This window comes from Nycticebus coucang, chromosome 10 (genome assembly GCF_027406575.1).
Source record: "Nycticebus coucang isolate mNycCou1 chromosome 10, mNycCou1.pri, whole genome shotgun sequence".
Lineage (NCBI taxonomy): Eukaryota > Metazoa > Chordata > Mammalia > Primates > Lorisidae > Nycticebus > Nycticebus coucang.
Window position 1 is genome coordinate 112,307,304 of NC_069789.1, and position 19,126 is coordinate 112,326,429.

A 19,126-nucleotide genomic window follows, 5' to 3' on the forward strand; every position below is an offset into this window, starting at 1 on the left:
GAATTTAATGACAATATCTGTGACAATATGTATTAGGAAGTATATTTTTCTCTTTTATCTAGAATTGTGGAAGATACTATCAATAAAACAGGGTAATCCGGGCGGCGCCTGTGGCTCAGTCGGTAAGGCGCCGGCCCCATATGCCGAGGGTGGCGGGTTCAAACCCGGCCCCGGCCAAACTGCAACAAAAAATAGCCGGGCGTTGTGGCGGGCGCCTGTAGTCCCAGCTACTCGGGAGGCTGAGGCAAGAGAATCGCTTAAGCCCCAGGAGTTGGAGGTTGCTGTGAGCTGTGTGAGGCCATGGCACTCTACCGAGGGCCATAAAGTGAGACTCTGTCTCTACAAAAAAAAAAAAAAACAAAAACAAAAAAAAAAACAGGGTAATCCTTTGAAATATAATCATGTTTACATAGGAAAATTAGCATGTTTAACAGTAGTAAATGCTACATAAAGAGTTATATTGTATTTGTTTTTTATTTGTATCATTTTTTATTGCTGTATAGCATGTTTAATATTAGCAGATTAAAATGAGCTGAGTGTTCTGTTGCAGCTCACAGATGAATACAGCAAGATACATCAACCTCAGTGCCTATAGCTTAGTGGCTAGGACACCAGTCAGATACACCAGATTTGGCAGGTTCAAATCCAGCCCAGACCTGCTAAACAACAATGACAACTACAACCAAAAAACAGCTGGGCGTTGTGGCAGGTGCCTGTGGTCCCAGCTGCTTGGGAGGTTGAGGCAGGAGAATCACTTAAGCCCAGGAGTTTGGGGTTGCTGTGAGCTGTGACGCCATGGCATTCTATCCAGGGCGACAGCTTGAGACTCTGTCTCAAAAAAAAAAAAATAACAAACAAGATACATCAACACATTTCCAAAGACACCGTGTCTGGGACAGATTTTGAGGACCTCTATGAGTAGAGTATGCCAATATGCAATGTTGCTAAGTAGCTATGTTGCCAAGGAAGAACTTTCAACATGGACTTCTAGGATCACAAGGTAGAAGCTGTGGTGATTGTGGAGTTTTTGAAACTAAAAACAGCAGGTGAGATGCTAATTTACAGCTGAAAAATCAAGAATGTATTTTGTACAGTTCTCTCAGTATTTCTGGGGGATTGGTTCTAGGACACCCCGATACTAAAATCCAAGGATGCACAAGGCCCACATATAAAATGGCACAGTATTTTGATATTTGCTTATAACCTACTTCATGTCCTCCCTAGATGACTTCAAATACCCAATATAATGTAAATGCTACATAAGGAGTTATAGTGTATTTGTTTTGTTTTGTTTTTTTGCAGTTTCTGGCCAGGGCTGGGTTTGAACCCGCCACCTCTGGCATATGGGGCCCGTGCCCTACTCCTTTGAGCCACAGGCAATAGCCAGTGTATTTGTTTTTTATTTGTATCATTTTTTATTGCTGTACATATATGTATGTTTTACTATTTTTGATCTATGGTTGGGAGAATCCGGAGATCCAAAGCACACACTTATAGAAGGCCAACTGTATATGGGGAGTTGTATTGCTTCCGAAATTATCAAGGAAACTCTATGAACACATTCAGAACAAAAAATATTCCCTGTCATAGGAAGACTGACATATGTCACCTTGTGCTATCACGGTAAGAACACAAATTATTAAGGATTAAAAAAATTTTTAGGGCGGTGCCTGTGGCTCAGTCGGTAGGGCGCCGGCCCTATATGCTGAGGGTGGCGGGTTCAGGCCCGGCCCCGGCTGAACTGCAACCAAAAAAAAAAAAATAGCTGGGCGTTGTGGCGGGCGCCTGTAGTCCCAGCTACTAAAAAAAAAAAAAAAGAAAAAAAAATTTTTTTAACTGCGAATTAATTTTGCCAATAGAGCTTGTATATTTATCCTGCACCTCAAAAAAAAGGAGAATGTAAACATTCTAACACAGATGGAACTAGGAAAATACTCATCTCTGTCAAAAGACAAATTCAGACTTAGGAGAGATTTTATTCAAAAGGATTACTGCAATAGGGAGAATGTCAACCACAGACCTGAAAATGCCCAAGATGCACACAGGAAAGCACTTTCCTTTTATATGAGGAGTGAACAAGGCAGGAAAGCAGCTGGTCTGGGCAGGGGATGAGCAACCGGCCCACCTGCAGTACTCAGGGACTGTTTCATCCTAGGGTCAGCCTACTCTAGGGAGGGGCTCCCCAGGAGAGCTTGTTCTGCATCTCACTGACCAAGGGTGGCTCAAAGTTCAGGGTCTGGGAGGACTGAAGCTGAACTAAAGTTTGATTAAGTCAAGTTAATCAGCATTGTTTCCATTTATCAGTGGAAACAAAAAATTTAGTCATCATTGATAAAGCAAATCATGGGAAACTGGTTCTTTGCAGAGAGCTGTTTCCAGGGAAACAAAGGTTGGAGGGGTTGAGACATTGGTTGCAGTAGGTCTTTAATATTGCTGGAGTATAGAGTTGAAGTAAACTTCAACACAGTCACCATATGTTACATCGAGGAAAATTCAGAAAAAATATGCATGCTGTTTGAATAATGGGACACAATTACATTTAAAATAATAATAATGCTAACAAACTTGCCCTGTCATGGACTTTGAATGGTGACAGTCCTGCAATGTTCACATTGGCTGTGTGGTGTCTGCTCCTATCACGTAAGAGAGACATCTTTAATTGCGGAAACGTGGCTGCTATCAAAGTGAGAGGTCCATGTAACTGTTAAATTGAACATAAATCAGAGTTAATTAAGAATAACACTGCCAAAAAAAAAAAAAAAGAAAGAAAAACACTGTCATTCTAGCACTCTGGGAGGCCGAGGCAGGTGGATTGCTTGAGCTCACGAGTTTGAGACCAGCCAGAGCAAAATGAAGACCTCGTCCCTACTAAAATAGAAAACCCAGCTTGGCGCCCATAGCTCAGTGGTTAGGGCACCAGCCACATGCACTGCAGCTGGTGGGTTCAAACTCGGCCTGGGCTTGCTAAACAACAATAACCAAAAAAAAAAAAAAAAAAAGAAAGAAAAGAAAAAAAAGAAAACCCAAAGCAAGAGGATCCCTTCAGCCCAAGGGCTGGAGGTTGCTGTGAGCTATGACACCACAGTACTCTACCCAGGGCAACAGTTTGAGACTCTGTTTCAAAATAAAATAAATAAATAAAAGTATAACACGCTGGGCACAGTGGCTCATGTCTGTAATCCTAGCTCTCTGGGAGGCCAAGATTGGGGATCCTTTGACCTCAAGTGTAACCTCAGTGTGACTTCGAGTGCCATTGACTTATGTTTGAAGAAGCTTTCTCAGAGTCCACATGAAGAGATGTTCCTTTAAGACCCTCCAAACTGATTAGAAAGCTAATCATGCAGGAGGCAGACCCTGAAGGCAGAGTCTGGCTGTCTCTGGAATGTCCTGGAAGGGACCTTGGGAGGCTGAGGCAAGATAATCACTTAAGCCCAGGAGTTGGAGGTTGCTGTGAGCTGTGATGACACAGCAATCTACCAGGGGTGATAAAGTGACACTCTGTCTCTACAAAAAAAAAGAAAGAAAAAGAAAAAGAAAAAAAAGGAAGAAATCCAGGTGAACATTTCTTTCTTTTAAAAAAAATTTTTTTTTTTTTTTTAGACAGAGCCTCAAGCTGTTGCCCTAGGTAGAGTGCTGTGGCATCACAGCTCACAGCAACCTCCAACTCCTTGGCTCAAGCAAGTCTCCTGCCTCGGCCTCCCAAATAGCTGGGACTACAGGCGCCCACCACAATGCCTGGCTATTTTTTTTCTTTTGGTTGGAGCCATCATTGTTGTTTGGCGGACCCAGGCTGGATTTGAACCCTCCAGCTCAGGTGTATGTGGCTGGTGCCTTAGCCACTTTAGCCACAGGCACCGAGCCTCTTTTTAAATTTTTGAGAGAGTGAACGGAATGAAGTGGTATCATCATAGTTCATTGAAACCTCCAAATCCCAGACTCAAGAGAATCTCCTGATATAGCCTCCCAGGAGCTGGGACTAAAGGCTTGCACAACCACATCCAGCTAATTTTTTTTTTTTTTATGGGAACAGAATCTTATCATGTTGCCCAGACTGGTCTTGATCACACTTGCAAAGTTCCCTGCTAGTGTGAATTACTTAATGCCCTCCAAGTCTTTAATTCTGAGAAAATACCTTCCTACATTAATTATATAGATTACCTTGTCACATTAATAAGATGTCTCTCCAGCATAAAATCCCTGATGTTCAAAGTATCAATTGTCAATGAAAACCCTGCCAAGTTCCTTATATTTAAAAGGCTTCGCTGGTATGGAGATGATGGTCAGTAAGGCTTGCATGCACAGTAAAGGTCTGGCCACACTTGTTACATTTTCAAGGTTTCTTTCCAATATGAATTCTCCGATGGTGTGCTAAGGATGAGTTTAGACTGAAAACCTTTCCACATTCATTACATTTACAAGGTTTCTCCCCAGTATGAATTCTCCGATGGCATACGAGATATGAATTTTGACTAAAGACTTTGCCACATTCATTACACTTATAAGGTTTCTCTCCAGTATGTATTCTTTGATGATTTGCAAGGTGTGAATTTTGACTGAACAGCTTGCCACATTCATTACATTTATAAGGTTTCTTTCCAGTATGAATTACTAGATGTCTAGCAAGGTATGAATTGCGACTGAAGACCTTGCCACATGTATTACATTTGAAAGGTTTCTCTCCAGTATGAATCCTCCAATGATTTGCTAGGGATGACTTATGACTGAAGACCTTGTCACATTCATTACATTTGTAAGGTTTCTCTCCAGTGTGAATTCTTTGATGTTGTGTAAGGTGTGAAATATGATTAAAGACCTTTCCACACTCATTACATTTGTGTGGTTTCTCTCCTGTGTGGATTATCAGATGTTGAACAAGGTATGAATTTCGACTAAACATTTTGCCACATTCATTACATTTAAAAGGTTTCTCTCCAGTGTGAATTGTTCTGTGTCGTGCAAGGTGTGAAATTTGATGGAATACCTTTCCACATTCATTACATTTGTAAGGTTTCTCTCCAGTGTGAATTCTCCGATGTCGTGCAAGGTGTGAAATCTGATTGAAGACCTTGCCACATTCATTACATTTGTAAGGTTTCTCTCCAGTATGGATTCTCTGATGTTGTACAAGATGTGAAATGTTATTGAAGACCTTGCAACATACATTACACTTGTAAGATTTCTCTCTAGCATGGATTCTCCGATGACTCCCAAGGTTTGATTTTTTATTGAAGACCTTACCACATATGTCACATTTAAATTGTTTTTCTTTTTTATGTATTATTTGATGAATAGTGAAATGTAACCCTTGATTCAAGGCCTTGTCCCATTCAACACATTTGTAATGTTCTGTCCCTATGTGTGCTTTCTCTCTTTGTGTGAATAATGAATCCATAAGATCAGTATTATAAGAAAGTAGGGGGCTGACAGAAGGAATTCTGTGGGGTGGGGAAATTAAGGAATCATTGTTGACAGACTTCTCCATGGGATTACATTCATAACTTTTCTCTTCAGCCTTAAATAGCTGCAGTTCTGGTGGATATGACTGCATGTCCAGTCCCAGCTGATCATTAAGAAACTTGTTTTCTGAATCCTGCCTATCATGCTGATCTCTCCTACTAGTTAGATTTTCCTGATGGGTCGTATAGACCCTACTAGAATGTCTTTCATCATCTCTCCATTGATGCTCAAAGTTATGTTTATTCTTCTGGATTTCCCTAAAGCAAAAGTCTTCAATGACATGGCTTTGGTACCTTTTCGACATCACTGTGGGGGATATTTCTCCTGTATTACTGTTCTCTTTAGGTGGCCATTCACTTATCACACATACAGAAGAGATGCCTACAAGATACAAACAACCACAGGTTATCCGGTGAACTCAGCTGGTAATTAAATACCTCCTATTGAAACATATAACTTTATATCAAGAGTAACATGGGTAAAATCAGTTATTAAACATACAATTGTGATATTTCATTTAAACTTTTTTTTAATGTAAAAGTGATTATTTACAATTTAAAATAGTAAGCAGGGAAGCCTAGTATGAAATAGCACGTAACCAGAACACACTGCAGAGATCCATGTTAACCCTAAAAGGTGAATTTTTCCCCCCTGAAGGCAAAGCACTGTAATGGGCTAAAAGCACATGGGTGTTCAATAATTGAAGAGAATGATGTACTTGTACTTGGAAAATGTATTAACGAGGTGCACAGAAAACATCATTTGGAACAAGTTGAGAAATATGATCCTATACAACATAATTCAGGCAACTATGACTTGAACATTCATCTTGGTAAAAGTTTATCTGCTGAGGTCCTATTTACAATTTGCAGTCTATGCAAACACCATGCAGTATTCTTAGCAATCAACCAGCACTAACTTGTTAGAAGAACCTTGAGATAAATTATTATTTTTCAAGTAAAAACAGCAGGTCCACAGCATTCGTGCATCTAACCCTGATTTGCACATGAAGACACAAAAACAAGACTTGACCCAGGGCCTGAGGCTCCGACTTGTTCTTAGGAGCAACTGGTGACCTAAGCATCATCAGAAACAACAGGTCACAAGAAACAGAGGAGCACAGGAAGGTCTTAGTTGTCTTGTCAATAGAGTCACTCAATCACCCTTCATGGACAATGGTATGTGGAGTCATCACCCAAGGCACACACTGATTTAGGCACCAGTAAAAATAATAACTTAGTCTCTGTAAAGTTTTCAAGGGTAACAAACTGTGTTTACAGTGAGAGTAGTACGGGTGGGAAGGGGTCTTTTAGAAATTAGTGTGGTCAGGAATAGAAAAAGTAATGTGCTGAAACATGACTGCAGAGTCCATCTAAACCAAGAGACCACAGAAGGAAAGGCCAAAGACAGATGAAAGGAAAGCATGGAAGAAAAGAAGAAACAGGATGTGGTTGCAGACTGATGATACCTTAGCAGAGAGTCTGTTTCAGGAAACAAATCTAGCAGAAGGATACTGACAATGCCCACCTTTGATCACATTACTGAAATTGGGGGACAGAAAAACTCGCTAAGTAGAACGTTAAATAAATAATTTTTTTTTTTGAGACAGAGTCTTACTATGTTGCCCTCGGTAGAGTGCCGTGTGTTACAGCTCACAGCAACCTCAAACACTTGGGCTTAAGCAATTCTCTTGCCTCAGCCTCCCAAGTAGCTGGGAGTACAGGTGCTCACCACAATGCCCGGCTATTTTTTGTTGCAGTTGTCATTGTTGTTTAGCAGGCCTGGGCTGGGTTCAAACCCACAAGCCCTGGTGTATGTGGCTGGCACTGTAACCACTGAGCTATGGGTGCCGGGCCTAAATAAATAATTTTTATATGGGCATGCAGGAGCAGACATTATACTTGCAAATTTATGGAAACAGTTAAAATTTGACACAATATAACATAAAATTTATATTGTGTCAGTTAAAATTCTGACCCTGGTAGAAAACCCAAACTGATTTAGTAACCAACACATAGCTATCTCATGGTTAACTATGGGAACAAAGCTACAGAATGAGGCTAAAATAGAAGAGATTTAAAAGGAAAGATGATTTGATAATGTGGGAAGACCTTAGGGATTATATGTCTTACAATATTTTCATGACCTTTGAATTTTATTTCTAGGCGCATGTTCAACAAATTCTACATGTACATTCTAGGAGACTGGCTGTGGCCATACCACCGTGAATGTGTCCAATCTCTTCCAATTTCAGAAGCTAAGCAGCCCAAGCCTGGTTGGTATTTAGATGGGGAGATTCTAGGAAATCCCATGCAGGCTCTCAGTGGGACCCAAAGGCAAATAGCTGGATATGGCCAGGGAGAAGAGAGGGATGAGTTCATACTGTACACACAGTACAGTACTGTGTCTTACAAAGACACAGTAAGCTGTTATCAAGGGTCCAGCAATGTAGATAGATCCTGGGTGCGGAATGATGACCCACTGGCTGGGCAAGTAGAGGGATGTTTCGAGAAACAAAGCTAGAAAGAAGGCTATTACTAAATTCTGCCTTTGATCACATTAGTGAAATTAAATAAAAAGAGTGACTACAGTATTTAATAGACTACAGTCTTTACTGGAAAAAACACTTTGGTATATAAAAATTGGAAGGGTTAGTTTAATTTTTTTGACATATAAAAATACAATGTCCTGGCTTGGCACTCGTAGCAGAGTGTTACGACACCAACCACATACACTGAGGCTGGCAGGTTCAAACCTGGCCCAGGCCAACTAAAACAACAATGACAACTGAGGGCAGTGCCTGTGGTTCAGTTGTTAGGGCGCTGGCCCCATATACTGAAGGTGTCGGGTTCAAACCCAGCCCCAGCCCGCTAAAATAGCAGTGGCAACTGCAACAAAAATAGTGAGGCTTTGTGGCGGGCACCTGTAGTCCCAGCAACTTGGGAGGCTGAGACAAGAGAATCACCTAAACCCAAGAGCTGGAGGTTGCTGTGAGCTGTGAGCCATGGCACTCTACTGAGAACGACAAGGTGAGACTCTGTCTCTAAAAAAAAAAACAACCCCTCCCCAAGACAATGACAACTGCAACAACAAGGACAACAACAACAACAACAAAGCCAGCCATGTGGCTGGTGCCTGTAGTTCCAGCTATTTGGAAGGCTGAGGCAAGAGAATAGCCCCAAGAGTTGGAGGTTGCTGTGAGCTGTGACTTCATAGCACTCTACTGAGAGCAACATAGTGAGACTCTGTCTCAAGAAAAACAAAAACAGTTGAATAGTATTATGTGGTATCATCAAATGAAGAATATACATACTTTGAGAATTTTACTCCCCTGTAACACAACAAGTTTGTGTATAAAGCAGAACTGAAGAACAGCTGAGGGACCTTATAAAGGAAGAAGAAACACGTATGTTGGTCTTTTGCCTGGACATTGCCCCTAATCACTTGGAATTTCCTGAGTGACAAGAGCACGGTTTGTTCCCACAAGACAATCCTTGCGGTCTCTTGGGTGGGGCTGGTCAAGTCATGGTTAGGAGCAGGGAACCGTCAGCCCCAATTGCCACCTCCCTCACAGGAAGGCAAGGGAGGTTGGGGAGTAATACCAAGAAACCTATGTGAAGAGCCTGCCAGAAAAATCCCTGAGCTACAGAAACTGGAGAGCTTCCAATAAGGAATAAGTAAAAACATGAGGAGAGCAGGACATCCAGAGCTCCTGCCCCTCCCAGGTCGTTGGCCCTGTGCATCTCATTGCCTGCCTGTTCGTGTGGATGATTCAAATATCCTCTGGAACAATCCAGTGAATGTACCTGTTTCCATGAGTTCTGTGAGCCAATGCTGAAATTTAATCACACCTAAGAATAGGATCGTAAACCCAAAATACAGGCAGTTGCTCATAAGGACAGCAGACAATTCACTACTTGTGACTGGCATCTGAGGTGGAGGACAGTACAGGGGACTCAACTCATAGGTTGTATGATCTGATTCTAAATTCCACATAGAAAGGGTCAGAATTAAATTACAGGACCCCCCCCCGCCCCAAAATGGGCTGTTGGTGGGGAGGAATCCTCATACATAGTAGTGACCAGAAGTGACACGTTCTGTGTTGAGTGGTAGTGGTAACAGTAATAACACTTGGCTTTTTCTGGTCTCACACAGATGGGAACAAGCAGAGCAGGCTCTAGACATCTCCATGCAGTTTCCGGGGACCCAGATACAAAGACACAACAGTCCATGTTTTCCCATCTCCTTATTTTAGGTCTTCCACTTAAAGGTAATGGGGGTTCGGAGCCAGCACAGGTCCAGCTATCAGGATGACAGAGGCCACAGCTCTGGCCTATATGGACAGAGAACTGAGCAGCAGATGAAATCAAGTACAGAGCAAAAAAGACCACAGGGGAAGGAGAAGCCCTAGAAATGGCCCTCCCTGTGCTGCAGAGTCAGGGGTCAAAGAAGAGTTTGCAGAAGCCACCCAACAGGGCCTTGTCCATCACCAAGAGACTGTCCCTGTGTGAGCTGCAGAACCACTGGAGAGTGAAAAAATAAACCAGTCCACGTGTAAAGGACAGAGATCAGTGGCATGAAGAGAGATTTACATTCAGAGCTCACAGGATTCAAATGTCTGTTTTCCCACAGCGCTCTCACCTGCAGACTTTCCCACACACTGAGGAACGGTGCTGCTTCCGCTGTGCCCACCTGATCTCTCACCTGAGATCGCATCTCGCATCCATTCCCCAACCTCTGGGTTTCTTGCTGTTTTCACTTCATTCTCCAGAGTCCAGGGCTCATTCTCTTGTTCCAACATGGAGAAAACACTCGGGTGACAAAGAGAGATTCCTGCTCATGAAAAGAAAGGAACATGCTGTGCTAGGGCTTTCCCAGAACCCCACGCCCATGTTCAGGTAGGAGAGAGGACATTATAGGTGGTCAATACAATATTTCACAGGCTCAGCGCCTGTAGCTCAGTGGTTAGGGCACCAGCCAGATGCATTGAGGCTGGGGGGGTTCGAGCCTGGCCTGGGCCTACTAAATAATGATAACTGCAACCAAAAAAATACCCAGGCATTGTGGAGGGCACCTGTAGTTCCAGCTACTTGGGAGGCTAAGGCAAGAGAACTGCTTAAGCCCAAGAGTTTGAGGTTGCTGTGAGCTGTGACGCCTCGGCACTCTACCAAGTGGCAACATAGCGAGACTCTGAAAAGAAAAAAAAAATTTCACAGATTTATCCACTGAGTATTTCAAACACTAGAGGAGGCAGATATCCTGCCCCATCTCCCAATTACTGAATCAAAAGCACAGTGGGAGAAAACAAGCAACTGCACATTTAAAACTCTGCCATGAATTTTCATGTGTACTTGATTTGTGGAACCACCACTGAGGGATCATGGGAGGGACAGAACATCTAAACACAGGGGACAGGTAAGGTCCAGATGACACATTATGAAGGGTGTTATTTCTGAATCAATAAAGGTCTCAATTTCAGTCAAGCAATGTTGGACTCCTTAAGGGCAGTCAGAGAAAATGCAAACACACATAGGGTAGAGCCTCACCCAGGGAGACCAGGTTCCTGTAGTTCTCTAACATCACATCCGTGTATAAAGCCCTCTGAGCAGGGTCCAGGTATTCCCACTCCTCCTGAGAGAATTCTATGGCCACATCCCTGAACGTCAAAGGCCTCTGAAATGAAAACACATTTTACCATGGGGTTATGGGGAGAGGTCTTAGCTCTACACAAAATGAGAAGAGGAGAAGAAAGGATGGATTCCATGAAATGAGTGTCTGACAGATATGAGGAAGGTATGTAGCATATTGTATCACTTTAATACACTTTTCCATAAAAAGGTATATCACCTTCTAAATTATGTGGATTTCTCATTTTTTGCAGAGAAGAAAAAGATCAACACAGAGTTACTGTTCTAGAAGGTGTAGATGCTAAATATTATCCTACAATGCTGCTGTCAACACACCACATAGTATTCAATACCCACTTGAGCCAGAATGCATGTGGAGTTCTCAGAGATGACAATGTCATGATGCCTTTACAGAAAGCTCAGAATTTTCAAACCAAGATGATGACAGAAAGAGCAGTGACTGAGGCTTTGGAATATTTCCTGTGAATGAGCCAGAATCCTATAGGATTTAAATATACTAAGTCACATAACATAATACTCAAAAAGAGAAACACCTATTTCCATCTTACTAGGACACTAAAGGGTGCCATATACACTTTAATGAACTGACCCTCAGGTCAAATAATTAAAAATCGCAGACCAAGCACTCAGGTGTCTGGGAATCAGAACTGAAACTGAAACGCCAAACACCTAAATAACATGTTATTTACAAAAGTAAATTGATAGTTGCTTGTCTAACTGAAAAAGCTTGAAATAAGTTAAGGATAACAGCACGGAACTCCATAAAAGGCCATTGTGTATTCACACAAAGGCAATCAGACACTGTTACTATTCCTACAGTTAACTCATTCATGTGACAGTGTAGACCAAATTTAAAGCCATGAAAACTGAGAGATTTTAAAACAAAAAAGGAGGCATGAAGAATAAAAGATGTGTATTACACTAAAAAACTGTGTAATGTATAAAAAACAAGCAAACAAACAAAAAAAAAAAACAGGGCTGGGCGCAGTGGCTCATGCCTGTAATCCTAGCAGTCTGGGAGGCCAACATAGGAGGATCCCTTGAGCTCAGGGATCAGCCTTAGCAAGAGTGAGACCCTATCTCTACTAAAAATAAAAAAATTAGCTAGGTGTCCCTAGGTAGGCCAAGGTAAAAAGGTGGTTTGAACCTACGAATTTGAGGTTATAGTGAGCTATGAAGATGCAAAGGGTGACAGAATGACACTCTGTCTCAAGAAAAGAAAAAAAGAAGACCAGAACATATATAAAGAAAATAAATCATAGAATACAAAATAGATCCTACAGTACACTGAGCAAAGCATGAAAATCCACTTTACATGTTATGTGTCCACAAAATAATGAATCCTACGCAGACTCAAAATAAATTAGAAAATGGAAATACAAATCATTGCCATATTCCCCATTTTTTCAAAATATAAAAGAAAATATTAGCACATTTTTTTTTGTTGTTGTTGCAGTTTGGCCGTGGCTGGGTTTGAACCCGCCACCCTCAGCATATGGGGCCGGCGCCCTACTCGCTGAGCCACAGGCGCCGCCCAAATATTAGCACATTTTGTTTACACGAGGGAGAAGTCTCACATGTTCTAGTCGAACCTTTGTATCTAAGGGTAGGTATTCTGTAAGTTCTAACAAAATAGGAAACATTCCACAAGGGAACCAGCAATCACTTCTTCAGCTTCCCAACCTGGCTGGAAACACGGGAGAAGACAGGTACGTGACATTCTTTGTAACAGTGAGAAACTGTAAAGATTCACATGTCTTCTTTCAGAGAATGTTCCAATAAGGATGCCAAAGAGGCAGCCCTCCAGGCTGAGCGACATGAAGGCATGTACATTTTCACAACGAGCAGGATCAAGTATCACAAAAAACATTCAATGAACAATTTGTTCTAAACACTCATAACAGTGTGGAACACAGCTGTACAACACTTGCCCTAACTCCTGCCACAGACCTCACAACAGCAACTTCCCAGTGACAGCAAAGGGACGGAGGACAACTGACAGGAAAGAGGCTGCATTTAGGGCCTCAGGTGCATTTTTGTGTAGAGTTTATTGTAATGTTAAGATACACATGTGCTGTTATATTTAATAATCACTGGGGTGTAGCATGACACTGCACAGCCACACCCCATCTCCAATCCAAGTCTGGGTGAGAAGTCCTTCCCAGGACCCTGTCCCATGGGGCCTCTGCACAAGCTCCTGTCACCTGGTCACTGTGAGATGGGATCTCAATGCAGGTGACAGAGACTGAGGGAAGGCAGGGGTGAGTGCAAGCAAACATCAGGCCCGACACTGCAGAGTCGGAGATCAGCAAGTCCAGTGCCCGGCATTTCAGAAAGGAGGGGGACTCAGAATGACCCACCGCGAACATCACTGTACCTGAGTAAGAGCCATTCCTGAATCCTCTCTTTCTCTCTCCTGTGCTTCTTCCTCGGGTAATATGACTCTTCAGAAGTCAATCCTGAATGTCAAAAATATGCTGTTCATTGCTTAGGATCATCACATCACATCACCTCAACCTTACAGTGCCACCACCACACACACATCTGACCCATGGAAGATGGTCCCCTGCTGCCCAGTGTACCCGGAGGATGAAGGGGCAACAAACTCCTACAGGAGTTACTGAGGAGACGGTGTCTGGTCCCACAGGTTGAGGGCTCAGCCGCACAAACTGTCTCCCCCTTTTGCACGCACTACCCGATTACTAGCAGCCACCTGTGCTACCCCCCAACCAGTTGAAAGTCAGGGTTTCCAATCCCACCCCGCCCCCGGGTTTCATTAATCTCCTAGAATGAACATTCCATCCAGCTGTTCTTATCCTTTGTAATATTATAGCAAATAAGTAAACCTCAGTGAATGTTTCCTTGGGCTTTGTGAGCTACTTGGCAAATTAATATACACTGAGGAGGGGCAACGAGACACCCCGATTTACACAAGTTCAGATCCCAATCGCTGAGCCATTTTAGCAAAAGGTAAGCGACAACCACCGGAAGTCAAGGCGACGTGTGAATTCATTTAAGAGTAAAGGGAGCGCCGCGGGGATTTTAAGCTCTGTAGGGAACTTGGGTCATCGGATATGGGGGCGCTGAGGATTGAGATATCACACTTTAATTTACACAACGGAAAACTCACCCGCGGCAGGGAGCTGTGTGATCACCTCGATCCACTTCCGGGTTTGCGGGAACTGCGCCCCCGGGAGAAGCCAGGCCTGGGCCGGGCCGTAGTGGGCGGGGCCCAAAGAAAGAGGCGGGGCCTGGGCAAGGGCCCCGGGAGGATGGGCGGGATCTGAACCGGATAATTTGTCTGGGAGGGTGGGGACACTGGGTGGAAACACTGGAGGTTGCCGGATCTGGGCGGGGCCCCAACGGTGGCCTGTGAAAGTGGACAGACCCTGTAGGGGTCTGGGTGGGACACGGGGCGGTTGGGGGTTCTGGAAGGGGCCCAGGATGTTGAGGGGTGGGCTGGGTCAGGGCCGGCATGTTAGGGATGGGCGGGGCCGGCACTTCATTTCTGGGGGCTGCTATAGGGTCTTTTGGTTTCTGGGTTGTAAGGCAAGACTTGCTGGTGAAGTTGGAGCTACGTGGCGGTCTGGGACCTGGGATCTCTCTGGTGGGCTCCATGTGGGGTGCTGACTGTATTCAGGACAGTTACTGCTATTAAAATTAATTTTCGCTGTTTAATTATACAGGCCTTGGAGTCATCTATGAAGGCGTGAAACTACAACGCGAAATGCAAAACGCTGCCTGAGAAGGTGCTCTTGCTTGCTAAAACTCAACAGAACATACTAAAAATCCTTTTCTTTCTGAGACGGGAGTTTTACTATGTCGCCCTCGGTAGAGTGCTGTGGCATCACAGCTCACAACAACCTCAAACTCTCAGGCTTAAGGGATTCTCTTGCCTCAGCCTCCCGAGTAACTGGGACTACAGACGCCCGCCAGAACGCCCGGCTATTTTTTGGTTGCAGTTGTCATTGTTGTTTGGCAGGCCCAGGCCGAGCTCCAACCCACCAACCTGGGTGTATGTGGCCAGCGCTCTATCCAGTGAGCTAGGGGCGCTGCCTATAAATCTTTTTCCAATTCTATTAATATTCTCCATTCACCGCGGAAGGAGTCAATCCTGTGTTCAGTTCCTGAGACTCTTGTAGGGCCAACCCCCAGGGTGTGCAGCACTAAGTTACGTCACCAAATGTTGCTTTTAAAAAAGCAAAAACTCTTAAAAATAAATATAAATAATGCAGCTCTGTGGTTGGAATACTCGGGAAAAGTAAAGTAAAAAAAAAAAAAAAAAAAGGCTTCTCAGAGAAACCCAAGGAGACTCTTGCAAGGTCCTCCCCATGGTAACCCAGTCTTTAAGAATTTGTAAAACTTTGCTTCCTGGGTCCTTGAAACTAACGGCTGCTGCTTGCTCCTGTTTCTGTAAATCTGCAAATGATTTGATACCGCCAATGAAAAATAATACAGTAATTCCTTTGTCTACTTGTGAGTCCGATAAAAGGACAGGGACAGAGCTAAAAAATGGAGCTCATTACTTTAAGGCTAATGGCCTGCTGAATTTCCCCACCAGCAAATAAAATTCTTCCTCCTATAATCTTTGGTGACAGTCTATTGGTTTCGATTCACCCATTCTGCAATGGCTTTATTTTATACTTGTTACTCTAGCTAATCTGAGATAAATATTATGGACATCACTGTACGTTACACCAATGATTCCTATACATTCTGTTACTCCAGATTCACTTCACATGCACACTAAATGTAATTAGAAACTACTTTTAACTTAAAAATTGCAGTCTACTCTAGGTCTTTTTTGGTTGTCTCCTCCTAGAAGTTCTGTCAAGTTTAGTCTTTAGAAGATACTTAGATTTATTTTAACCTAAAGAATAATTTTGCAAAGTTTTATTTTGTTGTTGCAGTTTGGCTGAGGCCAGGTTCGAACCAGCCACCCTTCGCATATGGGGCCAGCACCCTACCCACTGAGCCACAGGTGCCGCCCAATTTTGCAAAATTCCTAAAGGCATTGATTAGGCAGGTTGAAAAATAGATCAGCAAATTTTAAATAGCCTCATGTCTAGGAACAGGAATTTAATGACAGTGGCTCACGCCTGTAATCCTAGTACTCTGGGAGACCAAGGTGGGTGGACTGCTTGAGCTCAGGAGTTTGAGACCAGCTTGAGCAAGAGTGAAACCCTATACCTACTAAAAATTAAAAACTGAGGTAAGAGGATTGCTTGCACCCAAGAGTTTGAGGTTGTTGTGAGCTATGATGCCACAGCAATCTAAGGAGGGCAACAAAGTGAGACTCTGTCAAAAAAAAAAAAAATATATATATATATATATGAATAAAAATTAAAAAAAAAATAGCCAGGATTGTGGTAGGCACCTATAGTCCCAGCTACTCTGGAGGCTGTGGCAAGAGACTCCCTTAAGCCCAAGAGTTTGAGGTTGCTGTGAGCTGTGATGCCACAGCACTCTACTCTGGGTTGACAGAGTAAGACTTTCAAAAAAAAAAAAAGAATTTAATGACAATATCTGTGACTTAATATGTATTAGGAAGTATGTTTTTCTCTCTTATCTAGAATTGTGGAAGGTATCATCAATAAAGATCGGATAATCATTGCAATATAATCATGTTTAGATAGGAAAATTAGCATTTTAACATATTAGCAGATTAAAATGAGCTGAGTGTCCTGCTGTGCCTCACAGACAAAAACAAAAGGATAGGTCAAAACATTTTCAAAAGATGTGGTGTCTGGGACAGATTTGGGGATCTCTATGAGGTAAATTATTCTGTATTACACAATGTTGATAAATAGCTATATTGTCAACCAAGAACTTTCAACATGGACTTCCAGGTTCACAAGGAAAAAGGTAAGTTGATTGTGGAGCTTTTGAAAAACTGAGAACAGCAGGTGAGATGCTGATTTACAGATGGATCAATTTTGCACAATTCTCTCCATATTCATAGTGTGAGACCCTCCCATACTAAAATCCAAGGATGTGGGTCAGGGTGTAGTGGTTTACTCCTGTAATCTCAGGCAGGAGATTGCTCGAGCTCCTCGAGCTCAGGATTCAAGACCAACTTGACGAAGAGCGAGACCCTGTCTCTACTAAAAATAGAATAAATAGCCAGGCGTTTTGGTGGGCATCTATATTCCCAGCTACTTGGGAGGCTGAGGCAGGAAGATTGCTGGAACCCTGGACTTTGAGGTTACTGTGAGCTATGGTGATGCCACAGCACTCTTCCCAGGGTGACAGAGTGAGACTCGGTCTAAATAAATAAAATCCAAGGATGCACAGGAGTTTTACATAAAATGGTACTATATTTTCACTTTTGCCTATAACCTCCTGCATGTTCTCCTTGTTTATTTGTATTATTTTTCGTGTGCTGTAGATATCTCTATATTTCGCTACTTTTGATTCATAGTTGGTTGAATCTGAAGATGCTGAGCACACGTTTACAGATGGCCAACTGTATATGGAGAGTCGTGTTACTTCTAAGATTCTCAAGAGAGCTCTACGAACACATTCACAGAAAATAAAAAATATCTTCTCAATCACAGCAAAATTTTGTCTTCTTGTGATATCAATGTAAGAAAGACCCAAATTATTGAGGATTCAAAACAATTTTTGAACTGGAAATTAATTTTACCTGTTGTGTTCATATACTTTAACCTGTGCCTCAAAAGAGGAGAAGGTGCCTACTCCTTTGGAACAATAAAAATATTTACCTCTGTCAAAACACCAATTCAGATGTAGGAGAGATTTTATTCAAAAGGATTACTGCAATAGGGAGAATATGTCAACCACAGACCTGAAAATACCCAAGATGCACACAGGAAAGCACTTTCTTTTTATATGAGGAGTGAACAAGGCAGGTAAGTGGCAGCTGGGGGTAGAGGGGGATGAGCACCAGCCCCACCTGAAGGCACTCAGGGACTATTTCATCCTAGGGTCAGCCTACTCTAGGGAGGGGCTCCCCAGGAGGAAAGGTTGTTCTGAATCTTACTGACCAAGGTTGGCTCAAAGTTTAGGGGTCTGGGAGGACTGAAGCTGAAGTGAAATTTGCTTGAGTCAAGTTAACCAATATTATTCCCATTGATCAGTGGGGACAAAAAAATTTAGTACCCCTGGATAAGATTAATGACAGGAATTTGGAGGGGCTTTTGTTATTGTTGTTGGAGACAGTCTCACTCTGTTACCCATGCTAGACTGCCATAATGTTCTCAGCCTAGCTCACAGCAACCTCAAACTCCTGGGCTCAAGCAATCCTCCTGCATCAGCCACCTGAGCAGCTGGGAATACAGGTGCTCACCATGACACGAGGCTAACATTACTTTTAGTAGACATGGAGTCTCCCTCTTGCTCAGGCTGGTCTCATACTGCTGAGCTCAAGGGATCCTCCCTCCTTGGCCTCTCAGAGTGTTGAGATTATAGGTATGAGCCACTGCACAGGCCTGGAGGGTCCTTATCCGGCTTTTTCCTAATACAAAAAAGGGGGCTCTCACTACATTTAATGAAGTGCTGTGGGAAACTGGTTCTCATCAGTGTGCTGTTTCTAGGAAACAGAGTTGGAGGGGGAGGAACATGGGTTGTAGCACATCTTTAATCTCTAATATCGCGAGGAGAAAGTTGAAGTAAACTTCAACACTGTCACCACATATTAAAACACTAAGGAAAACTCAGCAAAAAAATATGCTATATTTGAATAATGGAACTCAACAAAACTTAAACTCCTAATAATACTAACAAGCTTGCACTATATCATGCCTTTTTTTTTTGTTTTTTTGAGACAGAGTCTCACTTGGTGGCACTGGGTAGAGTGCCATGGTGTCAAGCTCATAGCAACCTCAGACTCTTGGACCCAACTAATCCTCTTGCTTCAGTCTCCCATGTAGCTGAAACTACAGGTGCCCATCACAACAAAAATACCAAGTATAGAATTGTATTTTTTTTTTTTTTTTTTTGTAGAGACAGTCTCACTTTACTGCCCTCGGTAGAGTGCCGTGGCGTCACTCGGCTCACAG

General features: G+C 42.8%; 2 protein-coding genes across 2 annotated transcripts in view; both read right to left on the reverse strand.

Moving 5' to 3' along the window:
• The window catches only part of LOC128595853 (zinc finger protein 83-like), a 100,580-nt gene that overhangs the window by 20,129 nt on the left and 61,325 nt on the right, over window positions 1-19,126 (reverse strand). The window lies entirely within an intron of this gene.
• The window catches only part of LOC128595856 (zinc finger protein 83-like), a 33,872-nt gene continuing 18,325 nt past the window's right edge, over window positions 3,580-19,126 (reverse strand). Inside the window, 5 exon segments of the mRNA XM_053604929.1 lie at window positions 3,580-4,368; window positions 4,370-5,838; window positions 10,099-10,290; window positions 10,532-10,647; window positions 11,004-11,130. Coding sequence (XP_053460904.1) covers window positions 4,213-4,368; window positions 4,370-5,838; window positions 10,099-10,290; window positions 10,532-10,647; window positions 11,004-11,130 — 2,060 coding nt within the window. The 3' untranslated portion in view covers window positions 3,580-4,212.